Source organism: Mobula hypostoma, chromosome 14 (assembly GCF_963921235.1).
Source record: "Mobula hypostoma chromosome 14, sMobHyp1.1, whole genome shotgun sequence".
In the NCBI taxonomy this organism is placed as follows: Eukaryota; Metazoa; Chordata; class Chondrichthyes; order Myliobatiformes; family Myliobatidae; genus Mobula; species Mobula hypostoma.
In genome coordinates, this window is record NC_086110.1 from 63,163,174 (window position 1) to 63,190,990 (window position 27,817).

At 40.1% G+C, this 27,817-nt stretch overlaps 1 protein-coding gene across 4 annotated transcripts in view; it reads left to right on the top strand.

Moving 5' to 3' along the window:
* wwox (WW domain containing oxidoreductase) overlaps positions 1–27,817 on the top strand; it is a 1,184,285-nt gene that overhangs the window by 1,022,515 nt on the left and 133,953 nt on the right. Inside the window, exon 10 of one of the 4 annotated variants that reach the window (XM_063067209.1) lies at positions 2,433–2,547. The exons of the other annotated variants lie outside the window; for them this stretch is intronic. Coding sequence (XP_062923279.1) covers positions 2,433–2,547 — 115 coding nt within the window. The remainder of the gene's footprint in view (positions 1–2,432; positions 2,548–27,817) is intronic. 4 annotated transcript variants of the gene reach the window in all.

A 27,817-nucleotide genomic window follows, 5' to 3' on the forward strand; every position in this document is an offset into this window, starting at 1 on the left:
TTTCCTAAGCGGTTAAACTATAATGAAAGAATTGGAGTGTTGCACATCCAAAGCTTTCACAGAAACCAGATTCCCAAGGGTTTCATGTAAACAATATCCCACTGTGTGTGGCTGATTGACTGAGACAACATACAATTAACGAATGTGTAAAGAGTTAAAAGTAAACTAAAGCCACTGTGATTAAAGGTTACTGGGAAAATTCCTGTTACAGGACTGTCACAATTCTTTCCTTAGACAATGCAACTTAATTCTGTCTAGTATTATTGACGGAAAGCTTTATTTTTCTCATTCATAATATGAATAGAGGGTGGTGGGTGGAGATGTATTTCTACCAAAGGAGGTGTAAGGTGCTTCTCCTCTCTGCTAGTTTGCAGATCATCCTTGAGCAAGGTGTAGCACCTGCTTAGCCCCAGATCAGGGGCAGGTGGCAGATGGTCATGTGAGCAGCTGGTGAAATATCTCAAATCCTGGTTATGTGACCACTGATGCCAGGCAGTCTCTGAAGAGTATTGATAACGGCTGGGGGCACTGCCCATGGCAAACCACTTCTGTTGAAGAATTTGCCAAGAGCAATCATCATCATGGAAAGACCATGTTCACCCATGTCGTACAACATGACACATAATGAACAAACAAATATGAATGGGTGTTGCTTCTGCATTCTGGAAGGCCGGGCAAAAGGCCAGTAGTTTTTTTTCCATTGACCAGCCTTCTTATTTGGAACTTAAATTTTGGGGTTCAGTGGAGCTGCTGCATCACAGTTTCAGAAACCTGGGTTCAATCCTGGCTTATGACGTTGTCTGTGTGACATTTGAATGTTCTCCCTCTGAACGCTTCTTAAAGGGATGAGAAAGAGCGATTGGAAGTGGGAACAGAAGATCATTTCAAGCTGCCCAATTATCTTGTGATTACATTACTGAGGATACAACGTAACCTCTTTAAGTTGCTTGCTGTTGCCAGCTGAATGGAGATACGAGGCTACTCAAGGTAACCAGCGAATCTGTGAATTAGGCAGTGAAACTTGGAACAGCTATTGGCTTGATTCCTGAGGCCAGTATTTAAATCTGTGTGACTGACTTGGCTGAGCCTTCCCTATCCTTCAGGAGGAAATTTGCTGTGTGAGTGAGTGATTCAGACTGGGAGCAGAGGATAGTTTCAGAGGATTGTACCTGCTTGGACTTTACCTCCTGCAATGCCACTCTGGGTTCAAAGTTTAAAGTATATTTTATGATCAAAGTACTCATATGTCACCTTATACAACCCTGAGTTTCATTTTCTTATGGCGTACTTAGCAAATCTATAGAATAGTAACTATAACAGGATCAATGAAAGATCAGCCAGAGTGCAGAAGACAACAAACTGTGCAAATGGAAGTATAAGTGGATAGCAATAAATAATGAAAACATGAAATAATGAGATAAAGAGTCCTTGAAGTGTGATCATTGGTTGTAGGAACATTCCGATGATGGGGCAAGTGAGTGTAGTTATCGCCTTTTATTCAAGAGACTGATGGTTAAGGGGTAGTAACTGTTCCTGAACCAGGTGGTGGGAGTCTAAGGCACCTTTTACCTGATGGAAGTAGCGGGAAAAGAGCATGATCTGGGTGGCAGGGATCGCTGATGACAGATGCTACTTTCCTATGACGGCGTTTCATGTAGACATGCTCAGTGGTTGAGAGGGCTTTACCTGTGATATACTGGTCTGCATCCACTACCTTCTGTAGGATTTTCTGTTGAAGGACCTTGGTGATTTCCATACCATGCCATGATGCGGCCAGTCAGTATACTCTCCACTACACACCTATCGAAGTTTGTCAGAGTTTTAGATGCCATTCTGAATCTCCGCAGACTCTAAAGAAATAGAGGTGCTGATGGGCTTTCTTCAGACAGGTCCTCTGTAATATTAACACCCAAGAATTTAAAGCTGATGGTGATCAAATGGAAGCTAGGTCTTTCTGGCACTTGGTAAAGAAAGGGCAATGGTGAAGGCCATACAAATCTAAGGGCCTTGTACAAAATACTTTATAAATATGATCAATGGATAAATAACAAGTAGATCAGCAATTCTACTGTCATTATTAAGATCTATATATAATGAATTCTTGTGAGAATTTTGCGGTACATAGAAACTCATTATAAATAAATCTTGTGGGATTTTGCTAAAACACATTCTTGTAATACAACCAGGGTTCTTCTTTGTTCTTGTAGTGCCATAAATTAAATTGTTGCTCAGGATTTTGGACTCTTCATGCTGAAGTTGCTGGTTAAGCACATTTTGGGCATTGTTGCTGAACTTAACCTTTGTGAGATAACTGTCCAGCGTTTATGCTTTCAAATGTTTCCTTTTCTCTATTCCACTTACTTTTATTTTTTGTGATTATAATTGTATGTTTTTAAATTTTTTTTACATGCTTGGTTTTATCCTGATCACAGGTTTTTATACAGATATAGAAACGGAAGAGGGGTACTCAGCCACAAACACAAGAAAGTCTACAGATGCTGGAAATGCAAAGCAATATGTACACAGAATGCTGGAGGAACTCAGCAGGTCAGGTAGCATCTATGGAAGTTAATAAACAGGTGATGTTTTGGGCTGAGACCCTTCTCAGGACTAAGAAAGAAGAGGGGAAGGTGCCAGAATAAAATGGTGAGGGAAAGGCAAAGAGGCTAGCTGGAAGGTGATAGGTGAAGCCAGGTGGGTGGGAATGGTCAAGGACTGGAGAAGAGGGAATCTGATAGGAGAGGAGAGTGGACAACGGGAGAAAGGGAAGGAGAAAGGGACTTGGGAGGATGGGGGGAAGTAATAGGCAGGTGAGAGAGAAGAAAAATCAGATTGGGGAATAGAAGGAGGCTGGGAGGAATTTGTTCACCGGAAGGAGAAATTGATATTCATGCCATCAAGTTGGAGGGTACCCAGATGGACTGTTTTCTCTTTTCCATAGTTGCTGCCTGACCAGAGGTCTTCTTCTGCCAGTCTCTTAACTTTAAAGAATCTCCTTCAAAAGATAATTGACAGGTCAGTTCTTTTGAACTACCTTCCTAAACTTCACTGCTCGAATAGTGAGTATTGGCAGCAAAGCTCGCCATGGAGAATAAACAAGGAAGGAAGTTAGAGTTTGTGTAGTTACCGTATTATCTCCTTTTAGTGGGAGTACTCCTGGCTATTTATAACCAATTAAATAGGAGGGATAGTTTAACTATAACGAGGGTAGTTCAAAAAACCCCTAAACTATAAGGGGTGCTGACCCAGTGGAGAGAATCCTAACTGGTTGCATCATGGCCTATATTGAAATACCAACGCCTAGGAACTGAAAAGGCTACAGAAACTGGTGGACAATGCAAAGTCCTCCCCACCATTGAGTACATTTGTATGGAGCACTGCCACAAAAAAGCAGTATCTATCATCAAATAACTCCGTCATTTAGAACATGCTCCTTTCTCTCTACTACCGTTGGCAGCAGGTCCGGATGCCTTAGGTCCAACCCCATCACGTTTAGGAACAGTTATTAACTACGACCGTCAGGCTCCTGAACCAGCATTGATAACTTCAATCACCACTACTCTAAATTGATTCTATAACCTATAGACTCACTTCCAAGGACTCTCTACAATTCATGTTCTCAGTATTATTTTATTTGCACAGTTTGTCTTCTTTTGCACATTGGCTGTTTGTCAGTCTTTGGCTGTTTATGTATAGTTTTTCATAAAATTCTAATGCATTTCTTTTTTCCTGCAAATCTCTGCAAGTACATGAATCTTGAGGTACTATATGGTAACATATATGTACTTTGATCGTGAATTTACTTTTGAAATGTAAACCTCTGGAAAAGCTGCCCCTTAGGTGAAGTTAGATAGATAGATGCTTTATTGATTCCAAAAGGAATTACGGTATCACGGTAGCATTACAAGAGCGCAGATATACAAATATCAGAAGAGAAGTAAGAAAGAATAAATAAAAGTTACCTCAAATAGTCTAACAGGAGAGAGTCATCACTTCCCTGGGTCTAGGTTGACCCATTATAGAGCCTAATGGCCGAGGGTAAGAATGACCTCATGTTGCACTCTTTGTAGCAGCGGAGTTGTCTTAGTCCATTACTAAAAGTGCTCCTCCTTTCAGCCAAGGTGCATGCAGAGGGTGAAGAACATTGTCTAGAATTGCCAGGATTTTCTATAGGGTCCATTGCTCTACCACAGCCCCAGTATGTCTAGTTTGTCTCCTATAACAGAGCCAGCCTTTGTTGTTGACAGATGATCAGTTCAAACAATATCAGAAACAAGGCTCAACACATTTGTAAAATTGACCTGTCATAGGGTTTTTATATCCATATTGCTTCTCCACTTCTTAAATACATGACTTAATGCTGTTAAAAAATAGTATAGCAGGTTCTTAAGTAAAGAATTCAGAAGGGGTTTCTCAACAGACTGAAAGTGATGAGTGCCATTCATTGTGGCTTGTTTGCTCTGATTTCAGAGCCTCAAAATGTCAGGGTGAGTTTTAGCTCTGAGTCAAACAAGGTTAATTTTGGTCACTTTCATCCTCGGTGCTGTCTTTAACAAAACAAAGTTCATATTTTTCATTTTGTCTAAGTCTGTGCCTTGTAACATTATCTCATGCGCAAGTTGTGACCTTTCTGTTTTCCCCTCATTGTGTTTTTAAAAATAATTGAGTTAGTGAAGATGTTGCAAGACCTTGGTAACCATCTCGCACCTTCAGTTCTATCTGTGTTAGAGAGAAGAAATAAAAGTTTTTCATTTATCTTATATCTTTCAGAGTGTGTTAAAGCACCACATTGCTATTGAAGTACTGATGAAGTGTAGGCAAAGGTGGAAGGAAGGGCCTTGTTCACCTCATCATGCACAGCAAGTTCCCTTAATTTGATTCTGATTCCGTTTCAGATTCATAAAACATGGAACATTAGAGCACAGTACTGTCCTTTGACTCACAATGTTGGGCTCACCTTTTGACCTGCTCTAAGATCAATCTAACCCTTCCCTTGTATGTAGCCCTCCATTTTTCTACCATCCATGTGCTTATCTAAGAGCTTCTTAAATGCCCTTAATGTATCTGCCTCAACCACCACCCCTGAGTGGCACATATTCCACACACTCACCACTCTGTGTTTTAAAAAAAACTCCCTCTGACAACCCCTATACTTTCCTTCAATCACCTTAAAATTTTTTCCCCTTTGTATTAGCCATTTCCACCCCATGAAAAAAGTCTCTGGCAATCCACTCAATCTATGCCTCTTATCATCTTGCACATTTTTATCCAAGTCACCTCAGAGTCAGATATACTTATCACGTAGACATCAAAATATACGCTGAAATACATTGTTTGCATTAAAAACCAGCACGCCCAAGAATGCACTGGGGGCAGCCTGCAAGTGTTGCTACACATTCTGGTGCCAATCAATCTGATGATAATGTTAAGTGAATGATAAATATTGTTCAGGATTCGAGGGATGCCTTCTCTGCTCTGCTTTGAAAGAGAGATGGAGCATCTTTTCCATCCACCAAGTTGAAAAGAGAGCTTCTCTGATGGTGCACAACTCTCACAGTACTGCAACCAGTCATCCGTCAACATTTCTGTGTTCAAGTAACTGGACTGAAACTTCACCCATAGCATTCTGGCTCAGAGCCCAGAATTCTGCCCACTGAACCGCTGCTGGCACTAAAGCCAGATGCTAGCCTGGATTTTCCTTTGGCACCAGAGGGTGGAAAAACTGAAAAATCCACATAAGGTGGCCTCTTACTGCAATCCTGCATCAGTTTGAACTTTTCTCTACCCCTTCCATGCACTTGTACCACCACCTTAGCCCTTATCAGCTGCCTCTTTGAACTTCAAATATTCCTGGTCATTTTTATGTCACATTGATTAGGTGGACCAAAACCTTGCCTGAAGAAATGGACTACAAATTAGCTATCCACCGATTAATGCCCTGTATTGTCATATTTTGCCTCCAAAATAAATGGTGGGACATGGGAGGTGGAGAGAAAAAAATAAGTGTATAATATTCCACCAGAGGAACTCAGCAGGTCAGGCAGCATCTATGGGAAAGATTAAACAGTCGACGTTTAGAGTCATTCAGGCCAAGGCCCGTCCTCAGGACCAGCATCTGCAGATTTTATAATATTCCATTCTTTTTTAAAATCTAGAATTTGTAATAAAAGCAAATCACTGCAGATTGGTATCAAAATTATGAGGGGTGTAGGTAGGGTTAATGCAAGCAGGCTTTTTGCACTGAAGTTGAGTGAGACTAGACTTAGATTAGGTTAAGGGTAAAAGGTGAAACATTTAAGGGAAACATGAGCGGGAGCTTCTTCACTCAGAGTGTGGTGTGAGTGTGGAATGAGTGGCCAGTGGAAGTGGTAGATGGGAGTTCATTTGCAACGTTTAAGAGAAGTTCGGACAAGTACATGAATGGGAGGGGTATGGAGGGCTTTAGTCCAGGTGCGGGTTGATGGGACTAAGCAGAATGTTAGTTCAGCACAGAGTAGATGGACCAAAGGGCCTGTTTCTGTGCTGTAGTGGTGTAAGACTCACAACTCTAAAATTGCGGGTGGAGCAAAGAAAATGGAATAAGTAAGGCACTGATTTTTGCATTTCAACTTCCTTCTCATTTTTGTGCACAGACTTAACATTACAGTAATTATTATTATTAGCGTTTGTTTCAACTGAAACTCAAAAATATGAACTCAGCAAGCCTGGGGAGTCTCAGGATGTGCTGACTCACTAAGGGTTAACACACATTAACCCCCATTATAACATTCTGTGAGGTGTTGCAACCTCTGATTTATTTATGGATCCCTCATTAATGGATTACCCATATAAAGCACTCTCTGTAATGGTCTTTGATATACCAGGCATTGTTAATTGCTCCCTCATTAATAATGAAGCTATATAAAATGCCCTCTCTGATGCACCATTTATGGCTGTTTTATTAACAAATGATGTAAAATCAACTTTGTAGCATAGTTCTGGTATGGGTCCAGAAGGCCGAGTTGTTGAAAGGACCTGCTGTATGTGTCAAGTAAGTTAGCTTACTCTGATACGCTCAAATTGGATGAGGTACTCCTAAGCTAATGGAGGGGAGAATCATCTATCAATTCTTTTTTTAATATGTAATTCATTCATCCCTATTGGCAGGGGATGTAAGCTATTTAGACCCACACACTTAAAGATTAAAAGATCAGCTTTATTTGTCATATGTACCCCAGAGCTTCAAAATACAGTGAAAGGTGCCATTTATATCAATGACCAACAGAGTCGCAATATGTGCCGGCGACAGCCCGCAAGTCTTACCATGATTCTGATGCCAACATAGCATGCCCACCAGTCAAGTCAAGTTTATTGTCATTTAACTATATACATGTATACCGTAAAACAAGACAGCATTTCTCCAAACCAGGTGAAAGGCACAGTAGTGCACATAACACACATATAACACACAATAACTTAGGACAGTAAGGATATCCTTTACTAATTTGTATGTTTTTGGAATGTCGGGGAGGGGCGCATTGAAGTGCCTGAAGAAACCCACAAGATTACGGACAGCAGTGTGAATAGAACTCTGATCGCTGGCATTCTGAAGCATTACGCTAGCCACTATGCTACCTTGGGTAGGAATAGCTGGTAGATGCATTGAGCAGAACCCACAGAGAAAGCCAAAATATTTCAGAGATATTTGGGTTAGATAAATAAAAATGAGGGAAGATAAACATCTTAAAATAGCAGGAAAATGAGACTTACAAACAATGATTGGATAGTTGTACAAGCAACACTACTGCTTCATCTATTTTGTTGGCGAGATACAAGTTATTATGTGATTCCTAAAACGCCTGTTTGCCTCACTTTACATCCCTTAAATGTCAGGTGATCTCACATGGTATTACTCAGCCTCTGAACAAGGAGGCTCTGGATCAGTTCTCATTACAGACTTGAGCACATAATCCTGGCTGACACTTCAATGCAACGCTGAGGGAGTGTAGCATTTTTTGAGACTTCAAACTGAAGCCTCTCATTGACAAAAACCAGGGACACCTCCGGGCAGTTGGTCCAACACTTTTTCCCTAATCAGAATAGTGTATTTGTTTATAGTCGTGAGATCTTGCTTCTTTTAATTAACTGGTACGTTTGACTGAACTTAAAGGTGAAGAACTTTGCAAGGTCTTAATGACACATTAGATGCCAGAAAAAAATGCAGTTTCTTTCTGTAGTTGTGTTCAAATTAATAGCCACTGAATATGTCCTAAGTCTGTTTTCAATGCTACTTTGGTAAAATCATCTGTTAGTTCCCTTTTTTTCAAATTTTTGTAATTACGTTTGGCTTGGGTGCCTTGGCCTGACATGTAACAATGAAAACTATGCCTTTGCACTGCACCCCTTCATTCCTGTAACACGACCACAATTTTCCTCTGCTGTGCAACCATTGCAGAATTGTCAAACTATATAAGAACCCACAAACTTGAAACACTTCAACACATTCTTGTCTTTTCAAAAACCTTTGAGAACAGATTTGTTTTTTTTCAACAATTTTCCATCCTCAGATGCCAGTGATTTGGATAAAATCACAGTCTGAAGAGACAATACAATGGCTTTTTGTGCTGTGGAGTGGGCAAGGTATCAGTGTACCGTAGTGATGACATGCAACATGCTTATGTTAGTGCTTTACAGAATTGAGATTGTATTTGGCACTACTGTTCTATAAATGTTTAATGGATTTGTACCAAGATCATCACTGCAATGTTTTAATGCATGCGTTATTTTAAATGAGTTGAGACTGGTGTTAAAAAAAGCCTAGAGAGGAGTTTAATTCAAGACTGCTGAACCCCTGTGTATGTACAGCATAGTCTGTAATTTCTAGCCTCAGCGTTAATATACAATAGTAATAAAGCTGCCCTTGACATTTCTGTCGCTTTATTACCATAATAATGTTTGCTCATTGTTGCAACGCCTTAACTGAAAATGTACAAAACTGACTTGGCCCAGAAACAGGAATTTCTCTGGCTCTATGAATGGCTTTTGGCTGCATCTATCTCTGTGTGAATTATCTAGAGCAGTGGCTTTTAAGGCAGAATGAGAGAAGTATCATTCTAGTCAATGATCTGGTTGAATAATTCATTTCCACTCTTGTCACGTCAAGGAAATTTGTCAGGGAGTCATAGGTTTAACAGGCATTAACAGGCCCTTCATTCCAACATGTTCATGTCGATCGAGGTGCCCATGTAAGTCCCATTTGCCTGTGTTTAGCCAATAACCCTATCAACTTTTCATATCCAAACACCTGTCTAATGTTATTCATGCTTAAATGACTTCCTCTGATAGCTCAATGAGTATACGAGGAGTGATTGATAAGTTCCTGGCCTAAGGTAGAAGGAGTCAACTTTGAAAAACCTAGCACATTTATTTTTCAACATAGTCCCCACCTACATTTACACACTCAGTCCAGTGGTCGTGGAGCATACGGATCCCTTCTTTGTAGAAGTCGGCATCTTGGACCTCCAGAAAGTGGTCCACAGCAAGGTGATTGATAAGTTTGTGGCCTAAGGTAGAAGGAGATGAGTTATACAGCTCTCATTACATGCACATGCAGTTTAACTCTGAGTGATTATACAGAAAGTTTGAAGTTTATAACTCATCTCCTTCTACCTTAGGCCACAAACTTATCAATCACCCCTGCTGTGGACCACTTTCTGGAGGTCCAAGACACCGACTTCTACAAAGAAGGGATCCGTATGCTACACGACAGCTGGACTAAGTGTGTAAATGTAGGAGGGGACTATGTTGAAAAATAAATGTGCTAGGTTTTCTAAAATCGACTCCTTCTACCTTAGGCCATGAACTTATCAATCACCCCTCGTAAACACCACCCTCTGCATGAAGAAGTTGTCCCTCAGATCCCTCTTAAAGAGAGGTTCCCATAAAGAGAGCGTAGGACTTTACTAGAGGGAAAATAGGCTGTTGTTGAACACATTTGAACGAATATTACAAGAGACAAGTCAAAGTCAAGATTGAGTTTATAACAAGGGGAAATTGTTCAAAGTTCAAAATACATTTATTATCAAAGTATATTTACTTTACACAACCTTAAGATTCGTTTCATTACAGACAGAACCATCGAAAATCCAATGTGCAGAGAAGAAAAAGCAAATCATGCAAACAATGAAAGTAAGCAAATATCATTCAGAGCTGAAGTTCACGAAAATAAGTCCACAGAAGCCCGTTAGTTGCAGGCCACATCCTCAGTTCAGTGCAGAGATGAGTAAACCTCGTAGAGCAGCAAGCTGAACTGTCCCATCCCTTGCCGCCAGCCCCGAAAACCTGACCTTTTCAGTCCAGCCCAGCACTCAAATCGTCCGAGCCTTAAGTCGTTCCTTGCTCTCGGACCCAAGCTATGCAACTTCAATATGCTCCTGGTTGAATGGTTGAAATTGGTTGATAACGCAAATACATTACAGTTGAAATAAAATTGCAGTTGCCAAAGTAGGTTGTTATATCCATGAACATTAAAAGAGCACACTACAAAACTATAAGTTGTTGACTATACAGTTTGCATTGGAACTGAACATGCCAGCTGTGCAAACTGCTAGGTCCAAGTACCAACATCCATCCTCTCATTCCACTTCCTTTCTCAATCTGTCACTTCCTCTCCCATGTTTTCCCCTTCTTCTGCCCCTTCAATCATCATGCTTCCTCCCTTCCTGATTTCATTTCCTTACTCACTCCCTCTTTCCTTCTTCCATTCCTCCCTTACCAAAGCGAGTGCTCTTTTAAAAAAATAAGCTGCCAACAAGCTACCTCAAGCTGTTGAATCTAAATAATCAATAATTGACTGGTGCTATCACAAGATAAGACGATGGGAAATTGAAGTGGAGGTGGGCTATTTAACCTTTTGAACCGGTGATGATATTCACTGAGATCATTATTATTTTAATATTTCATTTCTACACTGCAAAGTCTCTGTTATCTGTTGATTCACTGAAGTATCCAGAAATCCATATGCCTCTGTTTCAGTATGTTCTGTTACTAAGCATCCAAAACTCTCTCGTGTAAAGGATTACGAAGATACACATTATGTGAGTGAAGAAATTTCTTTTTATTTCAGTCCTGAATAGTCAACCCCATTTTCTGAGATTCTCACACTTTGTTTTAGATTCCCCTGTCAAAGAACTTATCCTTTTAGTATCTATGCTTGTCAAACCCTTATAAACTTCACATATTCCAATGAGATCACCTCAAATTCTTTAAGCGTATGAAAGAAAAGTCTACTGAAATATGCCTCATGGGACAGTCTTCTCATCCCAGGAATCAATCTAGTGAACCTTCACTGCAATCCCTTGAAGGCATCTCTATCCTTCCTTAGTTAAGGAGACTAAAACTATACACCAGGTGTTAATTCACCAAGGCACTAAATAATTACAGTCAGACTTTATTCCTCTTACATTTCAATCCCTTTGTAATAAAGGTTAATGTTCCATTTGCTTTCCTAATTGCCTGGTTTACCTGGATGTTAATTTCCCTGTACAAGAACACCCACGTTCCTCTGGATATATCAAAATTTCCCAATCTTTGACTGTTTAGAAACTGTAATGCTTCTCCACTTTTTGTACAAACGTGAATAACTTTGCATTTCTCCATATTATAACCTGTTTGCCACATGTTTCTAAATTCTCTGACATTGAGAAAAAGTTAATCAAACAATTACAGAAACAAAAATGATTAAAAATGAGTTAATAAAACCTTTAAAACATGAAGTGCACGCAAGTAATTTACAGAAGTGAATAAACCAATACTTGCCCAGAACCCTCATAGCTATTTCTGTTTGAAATAGAGAAATATTTCAAAGAGCTGTGTGAATCTCAGGAGAATGCAGGAAGTTTGTGCTGTGGTACTGCACTTCATAAAGAATCTGATGGTCGGGGCGTAGTTGGCAAAACCACACTCATATGGGAATTCCAAGCTTCCTGACACTTGCATAAGGAAATGCCGCAGGCTCATGTTGAACAACAGGGATTTTTAAGGCTAATCCGGGCCATCAAGCTCTTCCAAGAGCTCTGTTATTTTCTTTCCACGAAGAGATTCTAACATTTTCCCTTTCCTTTGAGCTTAACTGGTATAATACATTCTTGTTTTCTTTCTCCGGTCTCTTTGCAAAAGTCCAATGTATTTGCTATTTTCCAAATACAAAGGAAAAGTAAGGAATTCTAGAAGATCAAAATCCAGACATTTGCCTTTTCTGAACCTATCTAAATTAAAATTCTATACTGTTTTCAATCAGTTGCAGGATTTTGCTGACATTTTCTATCAATAATTTCTTCTATTCTATTTCTTCTATTTCTGTTCTCTCATTAGACACCTGCTTTTCCACTATCCATGAGATGTTTCTGAAGGTTCTATCTTAAAGATGTTCAAGTCTCCATAATTTCCTTATTTCCCAAGTTAATACTTCTAAACTCTTAAGGGACACAATTTTCTTTTTTTGGTAAATATTTTCCTTTCCACCATCTTCAAAATCTTTTTATCTTGAGCTTATAGTCCTTGCTAGTGTAGGTGTGGGTCTGCATCTTACTGAGGGTAGCGTAGGAAGAGTCTTTCACTTAAAAAAAAGACTAGGAGGATCTACGTAGTCTGGTTGGCATGAATTGGATGGGCCAAGGGGCCTGTGGCCATGCTGATTACTGTATGATTCCATAAGAGCCACAAACTGTCACTGTATTATTCGTCTCAAGTCCTTTTTGTCCAGCTTTGCCACAGTAGACCATACAGCTGCTTTTTGTGATGTAAGTTTCTATGATTCCATTACTTTTGTGGACGTCCTTTGCTGAGTTTAAAAGCCTTCCTAGTTTTTGATAATCTTTACTGTCTTGCTTTGGTTCTTTAACTTTTGTTGACAGCTCTTGGACTGCTTTAACAGGATTTCATTCCTTGAATACAAGTAACCCCCACATTCTAAGGGGCCTGTGTTCCAAGAAATTGTTCTATGCTGTGGCTTTCCATAACACCAAGCCACATGATCTGCACCTGTGTCAGGAAACACGACTTGAAAAAGAATATGTTTTGAGTTTACTTATTTACTTTTTCACATGAGAGCCAATTTTAATTCGCTATTTAATATCTGGAGGGAAGGAAGAGGAGAGGGAACTTGATTGAGCTGAATAAAATTGTAAGAGGCATAGCTAGAGCGGACAGCCCTCTTTCCTGGGGCAGAAATCGCTAATACCAGAGGACATCTTTTTTTAAGATGAATGGAGGAAAGTTTAGGGAAGACGCCAGAGGTAGATCTTTGCACAAGATGAATACACTGCTAGGGTGGTGGTAGAGGCAAGTGCATTAGAGACATTTAAGAGATTCTTCGATAGGCGCATGAATGTAAGAAAAATGGAGTGTTATGGGTTCCACAGGAAGGGGAGTTTAGAATGATCGTGATTGAGTTTAGATAGGTCAGCACAACATTGGATGCAGAAAGGCCTGCACTGCGCTATACTGTTCTATGTCTGCCCCGGATTTCGGGGTCATGATCTGTGAATTCTGCAAGGATGATTTTCCGTTACCCAAACTGTAAAAACACAGAGTTCGTTGTACATGTTTGTAATAATTATGAATAAAATACTTGTCCTTGATGATCCACCAAGATACCTTTTGATCTATTTTAACCTCAGTCAACATGCACATCATGCCAATGTTTTGTTGATATTATTTTGGACAGAGCCAAACTGTATTCAAATTCAATGCAAATTTTTCATCAGGTAATCATGTTCTGATTACTTTTTCCCAGAGGCTTCCTTAATACAAAGTTTCAAATTAATCCTATCTTATTGCATAATTCTTGATCTAAAATAGCCTATTCGCTTACTGGTTCCTTCAAAGTTACTTGGAGTGAAAAAGTTCAAAGTCAATTTATTCAGAATATGTGTATGTCAGCATATACCACCTTGAGATTCATTCTCTTGCAGGCATTCACAGTAGAACAGAGAAATACAATAGAAACAGTGAAAAACTGCATGCAAAACTAGCCAATGTGCAAAAGAATAAAACTGCAAATTTAAAAATGTATAAATGTAAATAAGTAATACTGAGAAGATGAGTTTCTTGTCCTTCATGTATGACTAAAAGTTTTGTCGTCAAATAAGTCTCGGATTTCAATGGGAAAATAGTCAAGGTGTTGTGAAGTTTTTAAAAATGAAAAGTGTAAACGAGAGTGATTCACATTAACATATTTTGCAAGCAGAAGTATAGTATGACTATTGGCATAATCTTCAAAAGCTCAAAGTCTGACAGCAGGTACTCAAAAACTGAGCTGTTAGTGGAAATTTCAGGCATTCTCCTCCCCGCGCACCTCATTAACTTGATCTTTTATTTTCCTAAACCCATGTTACTATCTAAAGCCTGAAGAATAAGATTACAGGGTTATTCCTTGACCTCCTGTCACACAAAATCTCAACACTCATTAATCCTTTCCCCTCATAGGGTGCATCAAAACATCATCTGGAGACTTCTGTCATGCACCAGTCCCAAATGTCCTTTGCTCTCAGTCTGTGAGTCTGTGCACGCCTATAGGCAAACTTCACCCAGCTTGGTTACAGAATCCTGACCACTGCAGGAAGTGGTCTCAATCCGTTCCAGCCTGCGCCTAGAAACCGAATCGGATTGATCTGAACTGGAAACTCATGTGGTGAGAGTGTGCGGAAAAAAGGGTTGTATCAGCCTATAAATAACTCTTTCAAGTATTACATTTCCTTTGCAGCTTGCTGCATGCAAATGTATTTTAGTGAGAGCCACAAAAAGTTATGTTCTTTGGAGGTAACATGGAACTGTTACTGAAGTCTGTGATTCTGATAAAGGGCATTGCTTTCATAATGCAGAAGAATCAGATTTTTGTACAGATGTTTACAAATATCTTTCAATATATTCTTTTGCCCCTCTCAGTTATGTAGAATTACCTGATCCTGACATAGTATATTTGATTCATGAATGCATGGATTCATTGCAAAGTTTTGCCTCATATAATGCTACTTAATACTATTTAGATAAAAATTGATGTAATACAGAATTGTCCAAAAGTCTTAGGCACATATATATATATAGGGTGCCTAAGACAATACTGTATTTGTCAACGTGTAGTGGACAGCGAGTTTGAAAATCTGGCGAGAACAGAGGAGGTTGGGAATGGTGAGGGTGGAGCATCACAGGAGGGATGTGGGACAGGTGCTAGAGAAGGAGTACCGGGGCAGGGGTGCCATGGGTGCAGGCTCACCTAGCCCTAAACATCAGGCAAGTTCATGAGATTCCAAACAATTGATTTATTGATCATTACTGAATATCTCTCTGATTCTTCCTGCTCCCTCCCCTCTCCCTGCCCCCTTCCCACTCCCAGTCCACAATAGAGACTCATATCAAAATCAGGTTTATCATCACTCACATATGTCATAAAATTTGTTTTTTTTGTGGTGGTAGTTCAGTGCAATACATAAAATTACTACAGTACTGTGCAGAAGTCTTATGCACCTTAGCTGAATATATGTGGCTAAGCCCTTTGGCACAGTACTGTACACTATACATTTCTTAATTAGTCCCAAAGAAGGGTCCCAAAATATCGACTGTTTATTCATTTCCATAAATATTGCTTGACCTGTTGAGTTCGTCCAGCACCTTGTGTCTGTTACTCTGGATTTCCAGCATCTTCAGAATCTCTTATGTTTATACATTTCTTCAGTTCCTCTTCTTTGTCAGCCTTTGGTTATGTATAGAATTTCATAAATTCTGTTCTATTTCTTTATTTCCCTGTAAATGCTTGCAAGAAAATGAATATCAAGGTAGTATATAGTGACATGTGTGCTCTGATAATAAATTTACTTTGAATTGTGATGGAATTGGTATGAAAGAACTTCACCAAAAACAAAAGATTCTCATTGTGAATATCAAGAAAGGTTTGTCTTTATATTTTGTTAAAATAAGTCTCTGAAGGCAGACATTTATTGCATGTTAAACTTCCAGAAACAGCAGCTGAATAAGCTTTAAAAATTCAAGGAGTAAAACTTCTACTAGTTTGCAAGATTCAAGATTGCATAATGTCATTGCCAGTACACAAGCATAAATGAGAATAAAATAATTGTTACTCCAGATCCAATGCAGCGAAAAAAAACACAATAAGCATAAAGAACACAATAAAAACATTATAAATGTAAATACTTAAGATTAACTCATATACATTTATGATTGTATATACATAAAGTGGTGCTAGGTTCAGGAGTATTTGTACATAAGATGACTGACAGGAAATCACTTCAGAATTGATGTCCCTTTACAATAGAGATGAGAAGGAATTTCTTTAGCCAGAGCGGGGTGAACCTGTGGAATTTATTGCCTTAGGTGGCTGTGGAGGCCCAGTTATATTTAAAGTGGAGGGTGATAGGTTCTTGATTAGTAAAGACATCAAAAGTTATGGGGAGAAGGCAAGAGAATGGGGTTGAGAGGAATAATAAACCAGCCATGACTGAATGGTGGAGCAGACTCGATGGGCCAAATTACCTGATTTTGCTCCTATATCCTATTTTCTTATAGAATAAATAAAGTAGTGGCAGGGTGGTGAGGGGTTGGGGGTGGTGGGATAGGTTAATGGGTAGAGGTGTTGATCAGCCTGAGGGCTTGGAGGAAGTATCTAAATTTGAACCTGGTGGTCCTGGCTTGGATGCTGCGTCATTAGTTCCCTAATGGGAGTGGGACAACAGTCCATAGGCAGGGTGTGTGGGATCCTTCATGATATTGCTGGCCTTTTTCTGGCACCTTTCTGTATACAGGTCCTTGATGAGGGGTAGGCCTGTGCCAATGATTCACTGGGCAGTTTTTACTACATTTGTAGAGCCTTCCTATCTGCCCCGGCGCAGTTTCTGTACCATGCAGTGACGCAGCTTGTTTGGATGCTCTCAACTGCGCATCTGTAGAGGATCGTGGGTATTGATATGCGTAGTCTAGCATTCTTCAGCCTCCTCAGAAAGTGGAGGCGTTGACAACAAGTATAACTAATCTAAACTTCTCTGAAGTGGTGCAAACAATCCTGCACAGAGCCAGCGAGTCATAGAAAAGTACAGCACAGAAGCAGGCCTTTTGGCCCATCTAGTCCATGTCAAACCATTTAAACTGTCTACTCCCATCGACCTGCACCTGGACCATAGCCTTCCGTACTCCTCCCATTCACGTAGATATCCAAACTTCTCTTAAATGTTGAAATTGAGCTTGCATGTGCCACTTGCACTGGCAGCTCATTCCACACTCTCACGGCTCTCTGAAGTGAAGACATTTCTCCTCAACCCATGACCTCTAGTTGTAGTCCCACCCATGCTCAGTGGAAAAGCCTGCTCGCATTTACCTTATCTATACCCCTCATAATGTTGAATACCTCTATCAAATTTCTCCTCAGTTTTAACCAGATTGGCCTACGTGCCAATCCAGTTCTCTCCAGCTCACTGGATAAACTCATTCAGGCAACACGTGGACAATAAAGAATAAATGATTAGTCAAATATTCCTCAGTCAATTGGTCATATCATGCTGACTGCAATGGAGTTTTAAATTATTTACAACAAATTAATATTGTCTTTTTAATAATGAATCATTACTTGCAGTTTCCATCTTGTGCACACATTACATTAGAAAGTGAACTAAACTGTGTATTAGAGGCTATGCAGCATCCATACCAGGACCAAAAGCATAGGCCTAGCAGAAGCTGGTCTTTCAGGCACCTTAAAGCTTATGTATTATTATACTGATGATAAAAAAACAGGAAATTTTCAAGTCTTAAGAGCTACAGCCTGACCATAAAGATACAGAAAATAGTGAGAGCATCCATGCAATACTGCCTATACCTCTTTCAAACTGACTTAGACCTGCAAGCTACCAAAGAAAATTGAGGCTGGAGATTATTATTGCTACTTAAAGCCTTAAGGTCTCAGGGGCTTGTGCATGTTATTCCTTTTCAGTTCTCTTGTAGTACATTGAAGATTGTAATGGAGGCCTGAAACTATCTTCCCTTCTTGACAGTACACCGCTGTGCTTGTGGAGCCATGCTAATCTAGAAATCACAGCTCCACTCTGAAGACTGAAAAAATCTCCTCACTCGGCCCAGTGGTGCTAACTGTGGATTACTGTCCAAAGTTCACTGTGTAATATGCTCTATCCTCTGCCAGTTAAGAGGATCTTAAGTGAAATGGGATTTGCTTCCAGTTTCTAATGGACCTGAGCCAGCAGCACAAAATGCCTCTCAACTGATGTTTTTGTACTTTATCTTGTAATCTTTGTAGTACATTTATACTAGTATTAACCAGGCACAGGAACTGGAGGTATATAAGATCCTGGCCTGATTAAATAGGGTAAATAGAAGGAGGCTATTCCTTGAGTTATGGCTCAAGTGTAAAGAACACAGATCAAAACATTGTCTGAATGGTGCAGAGGGAGATGTGAGGGAAAAACATTTTATGCAGCGAGCATTTAGTATCTGGACCTCAATGCCTGTAGGGGTGGTCAAAACAGAATAAATCAGGAGTTTGAAAGAGAATTGAACATGCACTTTAGAGAGAATAATTCATTGGTCTTTGGCTAAAGACTGGGGGAATGAGAATAACAATATACTTTCACTAGGAGCAGGCATAAACTTGCTGTGCCAAATGGTCTCTCTCTGTCCTGTAGCAATTCTACTACGTTGATCAATAGGGCAGGTTTCACTTCACCAGGGTTAGGCTTCTGAGGTATATCAAAGTACTTTAGAAGAGGATTAATGCACTGGCTCCAGTCTAAGTGCTGAAGCTAACTCAGTTCTCCAAGTGTTTGCTATGTTTCGGCTAACTACGGCTCTTTGCCTGATACTTTTATCCTGGCAGATCTACATTGCGAAGTACAGGTGGCATTTATTTAGAGTTACAGCACGTTGACAGGTATTTCAAGCCCAATGAGCCTGCACCGCCAATTCCATCTATGTGACCAATTAGAAACATAGAAACGTAGAAAACATACAGCACAATACAGGCCCTTTGGCCCACAAAGCTGTGCCGAAAATGTCCCTACCTTAGAACTACCTAAGCTTTATCCATAGCCTATTTTTTACCCATAGCTCTATTTTTCTAAGCTCCATGTAGCCATCCGGAAGTCTCTTAAAAGACCCTATTGTTTCCGCCTCCACCACCGCCGCCGGCAGCCTATTCCACACACTCACCACTCTCTGCGTAAGAAACTTACCGCTGACGTCTCCTCAGTACCTGCTTCCAAGCACCTTAAATCTACGCCCTCTCATGCTAGCCATTTCAGCCCTGGGGAAAAGCCTCTGACTATCCACACGATCAATGCCTCTCATTACCTTGTACACCTCTATCAGGTCACCTCTCATCCTCCGTCGCTCCAAAGAGAAAAGGCCGAGTTCACTCAACCTATTCTCATAAGGCATGCACCCCAATCTGGGCAACATCCTTGTAAATCTCCTCTGCACCCTTTCTATCGTTTCCACGTCCTTCCTGTAGTGAGGTGACCAGAATTGAGCACAGTACTCCAAGTGGTGTCTGACCAGGGTCCTATATAGCTGCAACATTACCTCTCGGCTCTTAAGCTGAATCCCATGATTGGTGAAGGCCGATGCACCGTATGCCTTCTTAACCACCGAGTCAACCTGCGTAGCAGCTTTGAATGTCCTATGAACTTGGACCCCAAGATCTCTCTGATCCTCTACACTACCAAGAGTCTTACCATTAACGCTATTAATGCTATATTCTGCTGAGAATACCATTAATGCTATAATCTGCAGAGTCTTACCATTAATGCTATATTCTGCTTGCTAGCTTGCTAACCCGTACATCTTTGGAACGTGGGAGGAAATCGGAGCAAACACACGTGGTCACCGGGAGAACATGCAAACTTCTTACACACAGCGGTGGAATTGAACCGAGGTCATTGGCGCTGTAATAGCGTTGCACTAACCTCTGCACTATCCGTCAGCCCCATTCTCCTGCCTTTTCCCTGTAACCTCTGATGCCCTTACTAATTAAAAACCTATCAATCTCCTCTTTACATATACCCAATGAATTGGCCTCCAAGGCCATCAGTGGCAATAAATTCCACAGATTAACCACCCTCTGGCTAAAGAAATTCCTCTTCATCTCTGTTCTAAAGAGAAGTTATATTCTGAGGCTGTGCTCTTTTGTCCTGGACTCCCCTCCTACTGGAAACATCCTCTTAATGTCCACTCTAACTAGGCTGCTCAGTATTTGGTAGGTTTCAATAAAAGCCTCGTCATTCTTCTAAACTCCAATAAGTACAAGCCAAGAGCTATCAAACATTCCTCCCACATGAACCCTTTCATTTCAGAGATAATTTTTGTGAACCTCCTCTGAACCCTGTCCAATGCCAGCATATCCTTTCTTAGATAAGGGGCCCAAAACTGCTCACAATATTCGATGCCCAACTAAATACTTGAGAAAAGATCAATGGATACTTAGCTCATATTGTGTTCCCCGAAGTCAGAAGGTTTGTGAGGTAAAACATTTCTCTCCAGACAAGAGCACAAACTCCATTGCTTCAGTACAGTCAGACAGAGCTCTTGTTTGCCCTCTTGGCAGGTTGTGAAATATTCTATGATGGGCAATTCTTCAAAGAAGAGCTGAGGAGTTGTCTCCAGTGTCCTAGTTACTTGTTAGTCAACATTAATGAAATAGATTAGCTCTCCATAGTCACAATGGAGTCTTAAAGCAAAAAAAAAGTGCACATGCTGGAAATCTGAAGTAAAATCTGGAGATATTCAGCTCATCAGATATGATCTATGGAAAGGGAAACCAAGTTTTCATTGCAAATATCCTTTCTTCAGAATTGATAATCAGTTGTTCTGAAGAAAAGTTATCATCCTGAATCATTAACTCACTTGGAGGCTTGCAATACACAAAAGTGACTTTGAGATATCCTTAAGTTTGTTTTCATTACTTATTTAATATATATATTTCTTATTATAATTCATAGTATTTTTGCACTGTACTGCTGCTGCAAAACAACTTATTTCACAACAACCTGGATGTTAGTGATATTAAACCTAATTCTGATTCTGATTCAATCTTTCGTTTAATTGCAATTAACATGCCTCTTCATGTGCCTTTCCCACTGGAAAATCTTGTAAGCTTTTAGGATTTTTTTTTGCGTAGTGTTTGTGATATGGGAGTAATGATTTGTAGGCAGGAGTTCAAATCCCACTCTGTCAGCTGAGGAATTTAAATAGAATTACTGTAATACCCGGGTATATTTATTTCCTTGGTGTTTTGGAAAGGACTAAAAATTTGCTGGGTCTTGTGAAGCGGTGGGGATAGGATTTGATGTTATGGCTTGTATGCCGATGCACCTCACCTTTCAAGAATATGATTGGTATTAATTTATATTTTTCAATACTCCACTATTGATATCTATATTTATGTCTGCTCATATTTTATTGTACTTTACTTTCAGCAATGAAAAGGCAAAATGTAATAGAGCACATTATTAATAGAGTAAAGAATAAGGGGTAGACAATTTAGAACGGAGTTGAGGAAAAACATTTTCACACAGCGGGTTGTGGTTCTGTGGAATGCTCTGCCTCAGAAGGCAGTGGAGGCCAATTCTCTGGATTCTTTCAAAAAAAAGTTAGATAGAGCTCTTAAAGATAGCGGAGTGAAGGGATATGGGGAGAAGAACATACACCAGTTCGGCAGAGGAACAGCAACACTCACAACACGCTGGAGGAACTCAGCAGGTCGGGCAGCATCCGTGGAAAAGATTGGTTGACGTTTCAGGCTGGAACCCTTCGTCAGGACTGTAGAGGGAAGGGGCAGAGGCCCTATAAAGAAGGTGGGGGGAGGGTGGGAAGGTGAAGGCTGGTAGGTTCCAGGTGAAAAACCAGTAAGGGGAAAGATAAAGGGTTGGGGGAGGGGAGGCAGGGACTGCTGAGTTCCTTCAGCGTTGTGGGTGTTCCTTTGACCCCAGCATCTGCAGATTATTTTGTGTTTACGGCAGAGGAACAGGCTCTTCAGCCCACAGCATTGTGCCGAACTAATCCAGCTAATAATTAAATGCTTAACTAAACTAATCCCTTCTACCTACACAATGGCCGTATCTCGCCATTGTTTGCAGATTAATGTGCGTGTCTAAGAGCCTCTTGAATGCTTGTATCATATCACCACCCCTGGCAGCACATAGCTGGCACCTGTGTAAAATCTTGCCCACACATCTCCTTTTGAACTCGTCTTAAATTTAAAGTTCAAAGTAAATTTATTATTAAAGTCCATATATGTCACCATATACAACCTTGAGTTTTGTTTTCTTGTGGGTATACTCAATAAATTCAATAACCATAATAGAATCGATAAAAAGACCACACCCAACAGAACAGACAAACAAGGTGCAAAAGACAACAAACTCTGCAAATACAAAAGTAAAAATTAAGAAATAATAATAATAATAATAATAAATGCTATAAATATTGAGAACATGAGATGAAGAGTCCTTGAAAGTGAACCCCTATCTTGTAGGAACAGTTCAGTGATGGGGCAAGTGAAGTTGAGTGAAGTTGTTCCCTCTGGTTCAAGATTCTGATGGTTGAAGGGTAACAACTGTTCCTGACCTGGTGGTGTGAGTCCTGAGGCTCCTGTACCCTCTAGTATTAGACATAACCCCTGATATTAGACATTTCAACCCCAGAAAAAGATACTGATTATTTATGCTTCTCAAAATCTTCTAAACTTCTATCAGATCTCCCTTCAGCTTCCAAATCACCAGGAAGTAAACATTACACGAGTATTATAGTAATTCTATTTAAGTTCCCCAGCTGTCAAAGTGGGATTTGAACTCACACCTGCAAATCATCAATCCCGTATCACAAAGAAAACAAACTTCTTTTCATCTCCGACATAAAGCTTAAAGAAGGGGTGGGGGAGGAGAAGTGGGAAAGTAAAATGTATATCAAATCTAAATTTTCCTGAATTTGAACATTCCCAAAAGAAAAATTACTTGTAACTGGTGATGAAAATAAGAAAAAAAAACTAAATGCTGGAAATCTACAAAAAAAAAGAAAATTTTGGAAACATTAAACTGATTAGGTGGCATCTGTAGAGAAACTGTTAACACATCATGGTTAGGACTCTTCATGAGAAGTGGCTTTTCTTTGCACAAAGGTCTTGTTTCAGCAGACTTTATTTCTCTTTCTTGTATAACTTATATATAATATTTATTTATTTATTAATTGATTAATTGATTGAGATACAGCACAGAATAGGCCCTTCTGGCCCTTAGAGCCGTGTCACCCAGCAATCCCCTGAATTTAATCCTTGCCTAATCACGGGACAATTTACAATGCTTAATTAACCTTTGGACTGTGGGAGGAAACAGGAGCACCTGGATGAAACCCACGAGGTCATGGGGAGAACATACAAACTCCTTACAGGCAGCGGTGAGAATCGAACCCAGATTGCTGTTGTTGTAAGATGTTGTGCTAACCACTATGCCACTGTGTCTTTCCTGTGTCTTTTCTGTACTGACGTGCCTGAGATGGTGTTGCAAACAAGTTTTCCATTGTACATGAACCTCACCATTCTTGTGCTTGTGACAATAAACCTGATCTGACTTGATGTGAAGGGAGAAAAAGAGAAAATATTAATTTTAGGTGGCAAAGAAGGTGGAGAAGTGGAATAGGTGGAACAGTGTAATTTCTCTGATAGCTTAAGACGGGAATTCAGATGCAGTTAAGGTCCGAATAAGTCAAAAGTCAAAGTCACATTTTGTTGTCATATTTACAAGTAAGGTATGCAGAGGTGTAGCAAACAGTTTGCAGCTGCATCATAGCCACATAGTATCAGATAAGCAGCATTCACAAGAACAATATAAGTTAAACATAGATTATACATTACTTACAAGAAAGTGTCTTCATGTGTGTAATGTGGTGTTAACTGTAAGCCCATGGGACATATTTGGGAGGCCAGACAATGAAGAAGAGAAGTTTATCAAGTTCTGGTTTGTTGGATTTATTATCACCAACGTATAGCATGAAATTTGCTGTTTTGTGGCAGCAGTACAGTGCAGGACATAAAAAAAGTACTCATTTGTTCATTCATTCAAAGTTCAAAGTACATTTATTATCAAAGTATGTATAAATTACACAACTTGAGATTCATCTGCTCACAGGCAGCCACAAAACAAGAAACCCGAAAGAGGCCAATTATAAAAAAAGACCAACACCCAATGTGCAGAGAGAGAGAGAAAAACCAGATCAAATCACATCATGCAAACAATAAAGCAAGCATTGGCATTCAGAATGAAATTGAGTTCTTAAACCCGAAGCTGGGAGCAGCCAGAATGGGCCCCTAGTCTCAGTCTCAGTCCATCAGACAGAGGCAAATAGTGGTGATACTTGCCCAGCAACAGCCTCAGTGCCGAGGAGAGCGGAGCAGAACCGGCCGTGTCGTATGATGGAAGCGATCATGGTCCTTCCATGACCGTGAATGTTCTTGGCAAATATTTCTACAGAAGTGGCTTCCCATTGCCTTCTTCTGGGCAGTGTCTTTATAAGAAGGATGACCCCAGCCATTATCAATACTCTTCAGAGATTGTCTGCCTGGCATCAGTGGTCGCATAACCAGGACTTGTGTTATGCACCAGCTGTTCATACGACCATCCATCACCTGCTCCCATGGCTTCATGTGACCCTGACTGGGGGGTTAAGCAGGCTCTATACCTTGGCTAAGGGTGACCTGCAGGCTAGCAGAGGGAAAGAGTGCCTCACACCTCCTTTGGGTGAGACATATGTCCACCCTGCCACCCTAAAAAAGTACTAGAAAATACAATTAATAAATGCATACAAAAATAGTGCAAAAGCAGAAGAGCAGGGAAGTATCTCTTACTAGCTCTTCTTTCAGTTAGTCCTGATGAAGGGTCTCAGCCCAAAACGTCGACTGTACCTCTTCCTAGAGATGCTGTTTGGCCCGCTGCGTTCACCAGCAACTTTTATGTGTGTTGCTTGAAATTCCAGCATCTGCAGATTTCCTCGTGTAGAGCAGGGAAGTACTCATGACTTTTTGGAGAATTCAGAAATCTGATGACGGATGGGAAGAAGCTGTTCTAAAACATTGAGTCTGGGTCTTCAGGCTCCTGTACCTCCTCCCCAATAGTAGTCATGAGAAGAGAGCATATCCTGGATGGTGAGGATTCTTAATGATAGTGCTACATTCTTGAAAGAAGCCAAGTCAAATGATGGCAGTTAAAATTGAACAGTTCACATTGTCATGTGTGACGCCAAGCAGAGCTGCAGGACGGATGATGCTAATGATAGAGGTAACGGAAGACAATGGAGAAACATTCAAAATGCTAATAAGAGAGAAGAGAGAGATTAATGAGAAAGAAACACAATTTCGATGTTGACGTCTGCGACAGGCCGTTTGCTTTGAACCTGAACTGTTTGAAGTTTGATGGACAGGTGATACCCCAGCAGGGGGATAAAAATAGCAGGTTTGCTAAGGCACGACACACACACACCTCGAGACGCTGGAAAGAGCAGTGTGCCCCACAAGGTGATGAGAGCTTGGAGGACCGGTATGCGGGAATCGGTCAGAGGCTCACAGGGTGTAAAGGTACGATCGATGGGAACCTGGTGTGTGTCCGCCCTTGCCTGGGTGCCGGGTTCACCACGGAAGAACGATCGCATCCGGGACGGAGGGGTCACAGTCGGTGACCACAGCTGGATGAGAAGGCATCGAAAAGGTTTGCCTGAAACCAACTGCATCTCTCTCTCTCTCCCCCCCAATGGTACAACAACAGTGATTACTTCGAACTGCACTAGACTGAACTGAACTCTGCTTCACTTAAGACTGATCATTTTACCCCTAGACTGCAATAGAGCTTGATTGATTCCTATTACCCTATTTCTGTGTATATGTGTATACTATCATTGTTAGCCTGTTACATTTATATCCTTGCGATTAGTGTACTGTATTACTTATTTCTTTAATAAAACTTTATTAGTTCCTAGTAATCACAGACTCCAACACGTGTTCCATTTCTGCTGGTTTGGCAACCCAGTTACGGGGTACATAACAACATGCAGAATGAAAGAGGGTATTATTTAAAGCTGAAGAATTTGATGTTGAGTCCAGTAGGCTGTAATGTGCTCAGATGGAAGATAATGGTGGTATTTCTTACGCTTCCATTGCGCTTCATTGTAACATAGCAGGAACTGTGACGGGTGGCAGATAAACCAGGTTTTATAGCAGTTAAACAAACTGAGAGTATTTGCAAGAAAGAACTTTATCAATAGTGATGACCATATAACCACCATAAACTGCCATAAAGTCCCAATTAGCTCTATGATGACATTTAGTAAAGGAAATCAGGCAACCTTATCTTGGTCTGCCCTTTATATATGACTCTTGATTCACCTTCACATGTTTCACTTTTGCACATCTTCGGCAAGCTTTTTAATTCAAAAACAATGTAGGCAACATATTGTGGCTTCCCCATATTCTTTGAATTGATATCATAATGGCAGAAAACCCAGGTTTTTCCCTTCCATACCCAGAGGAACCGGAACCGATGGTATTCCTGCAAGTATTTGAAAACATGCCTCCGACTTGTGAGTTCAAACCTTGTTCTTGGAACCACACTTTAAGAAGGGCACTGAGGGCTTGAAGAGAACAAGGAGATAAAGTTACCAGGAAGGTAGCAATTACTTAAAATCAGAGAACATGGGAGTACTCTTCTTGGAGTGAGGAAGATTTAATGGAAATATTAAAAAAAATTTAGAGAGTTTTCATGAAAAGTGATTCTTTCTACAAGTTGAAGAGGTGATAACCGGGGAAAAGACCAATTGAATGGAATGAATGAAAAGGATATTTTTGCTCAGGATGTTTTTAAGATCCAAAATCACGAGACAAAATGAAAAATTGGTGAAAATAAGTCCATCAGCATCTTCCAGGTGAAAATTATATATATACTTGAAAACAATCGCAGGATTACAGCTACGTGCCTGTTGTCAGATCGGGTGTGAGACCAAAGCACAGTTAATGAAGACCACTTCCTGTCTAGACCACATCGGTCTTGTTCTGAGAAGAATCGTATGCAGGGAAGAGTAAAAACTAAGTCATATTGATCACTTTAGTGTTAACAAATAAGCTAATTACATTGATGTCGCCATACTGAGCTTTGGGCTGATAATGGCATATTTATGTCACAAAAAGAGATTTGGTTTGGTCATAACGCATGTCATAAATTATTAAAAGTTTGCTAGTTCAAGCCCTGCAAATACATTACTCAGATTAAGCAGTGAAAATTAAATGACTTCTGTGCTACAGAACGCCAGCCCTAACATGACACGGATAAATGTATATTTTTATAAATATGCTACACCGATGAGCATCTTTTTTTTTACAAAAGCATGCTTGTTTTAGGCAGATGTAAGTTGCTGTCATTTTCAGAGCAATTTAATGTTTGATCACTAAATGAATTTCCTTTAAAGAGACAGGCAGCAATCTTGAAGTTAATATTTTTATGTGGGAAACTTTCGTTACTTTCACTCAAAAAAAACCCCACAATTTTCTTTGACACTTAATGTGCTGAGAATTATGATGATTTCATATCCATTTTGCTTTAGATGATATTGATAAATATTCTGGCTGAGAGCAGGTAGTCAATTACTACAGCTTCAGATTGTTCTGGTAATTATACCTCTATGTTCTGTTATTCTGTGCTGATGTGCAGATGAAACTGTTATCAATGTGTTTACAGTTCAAACTGAGCAGCAAAAGGTAGGATTTTTAATGGTGCCCCCTGGTTGTTGT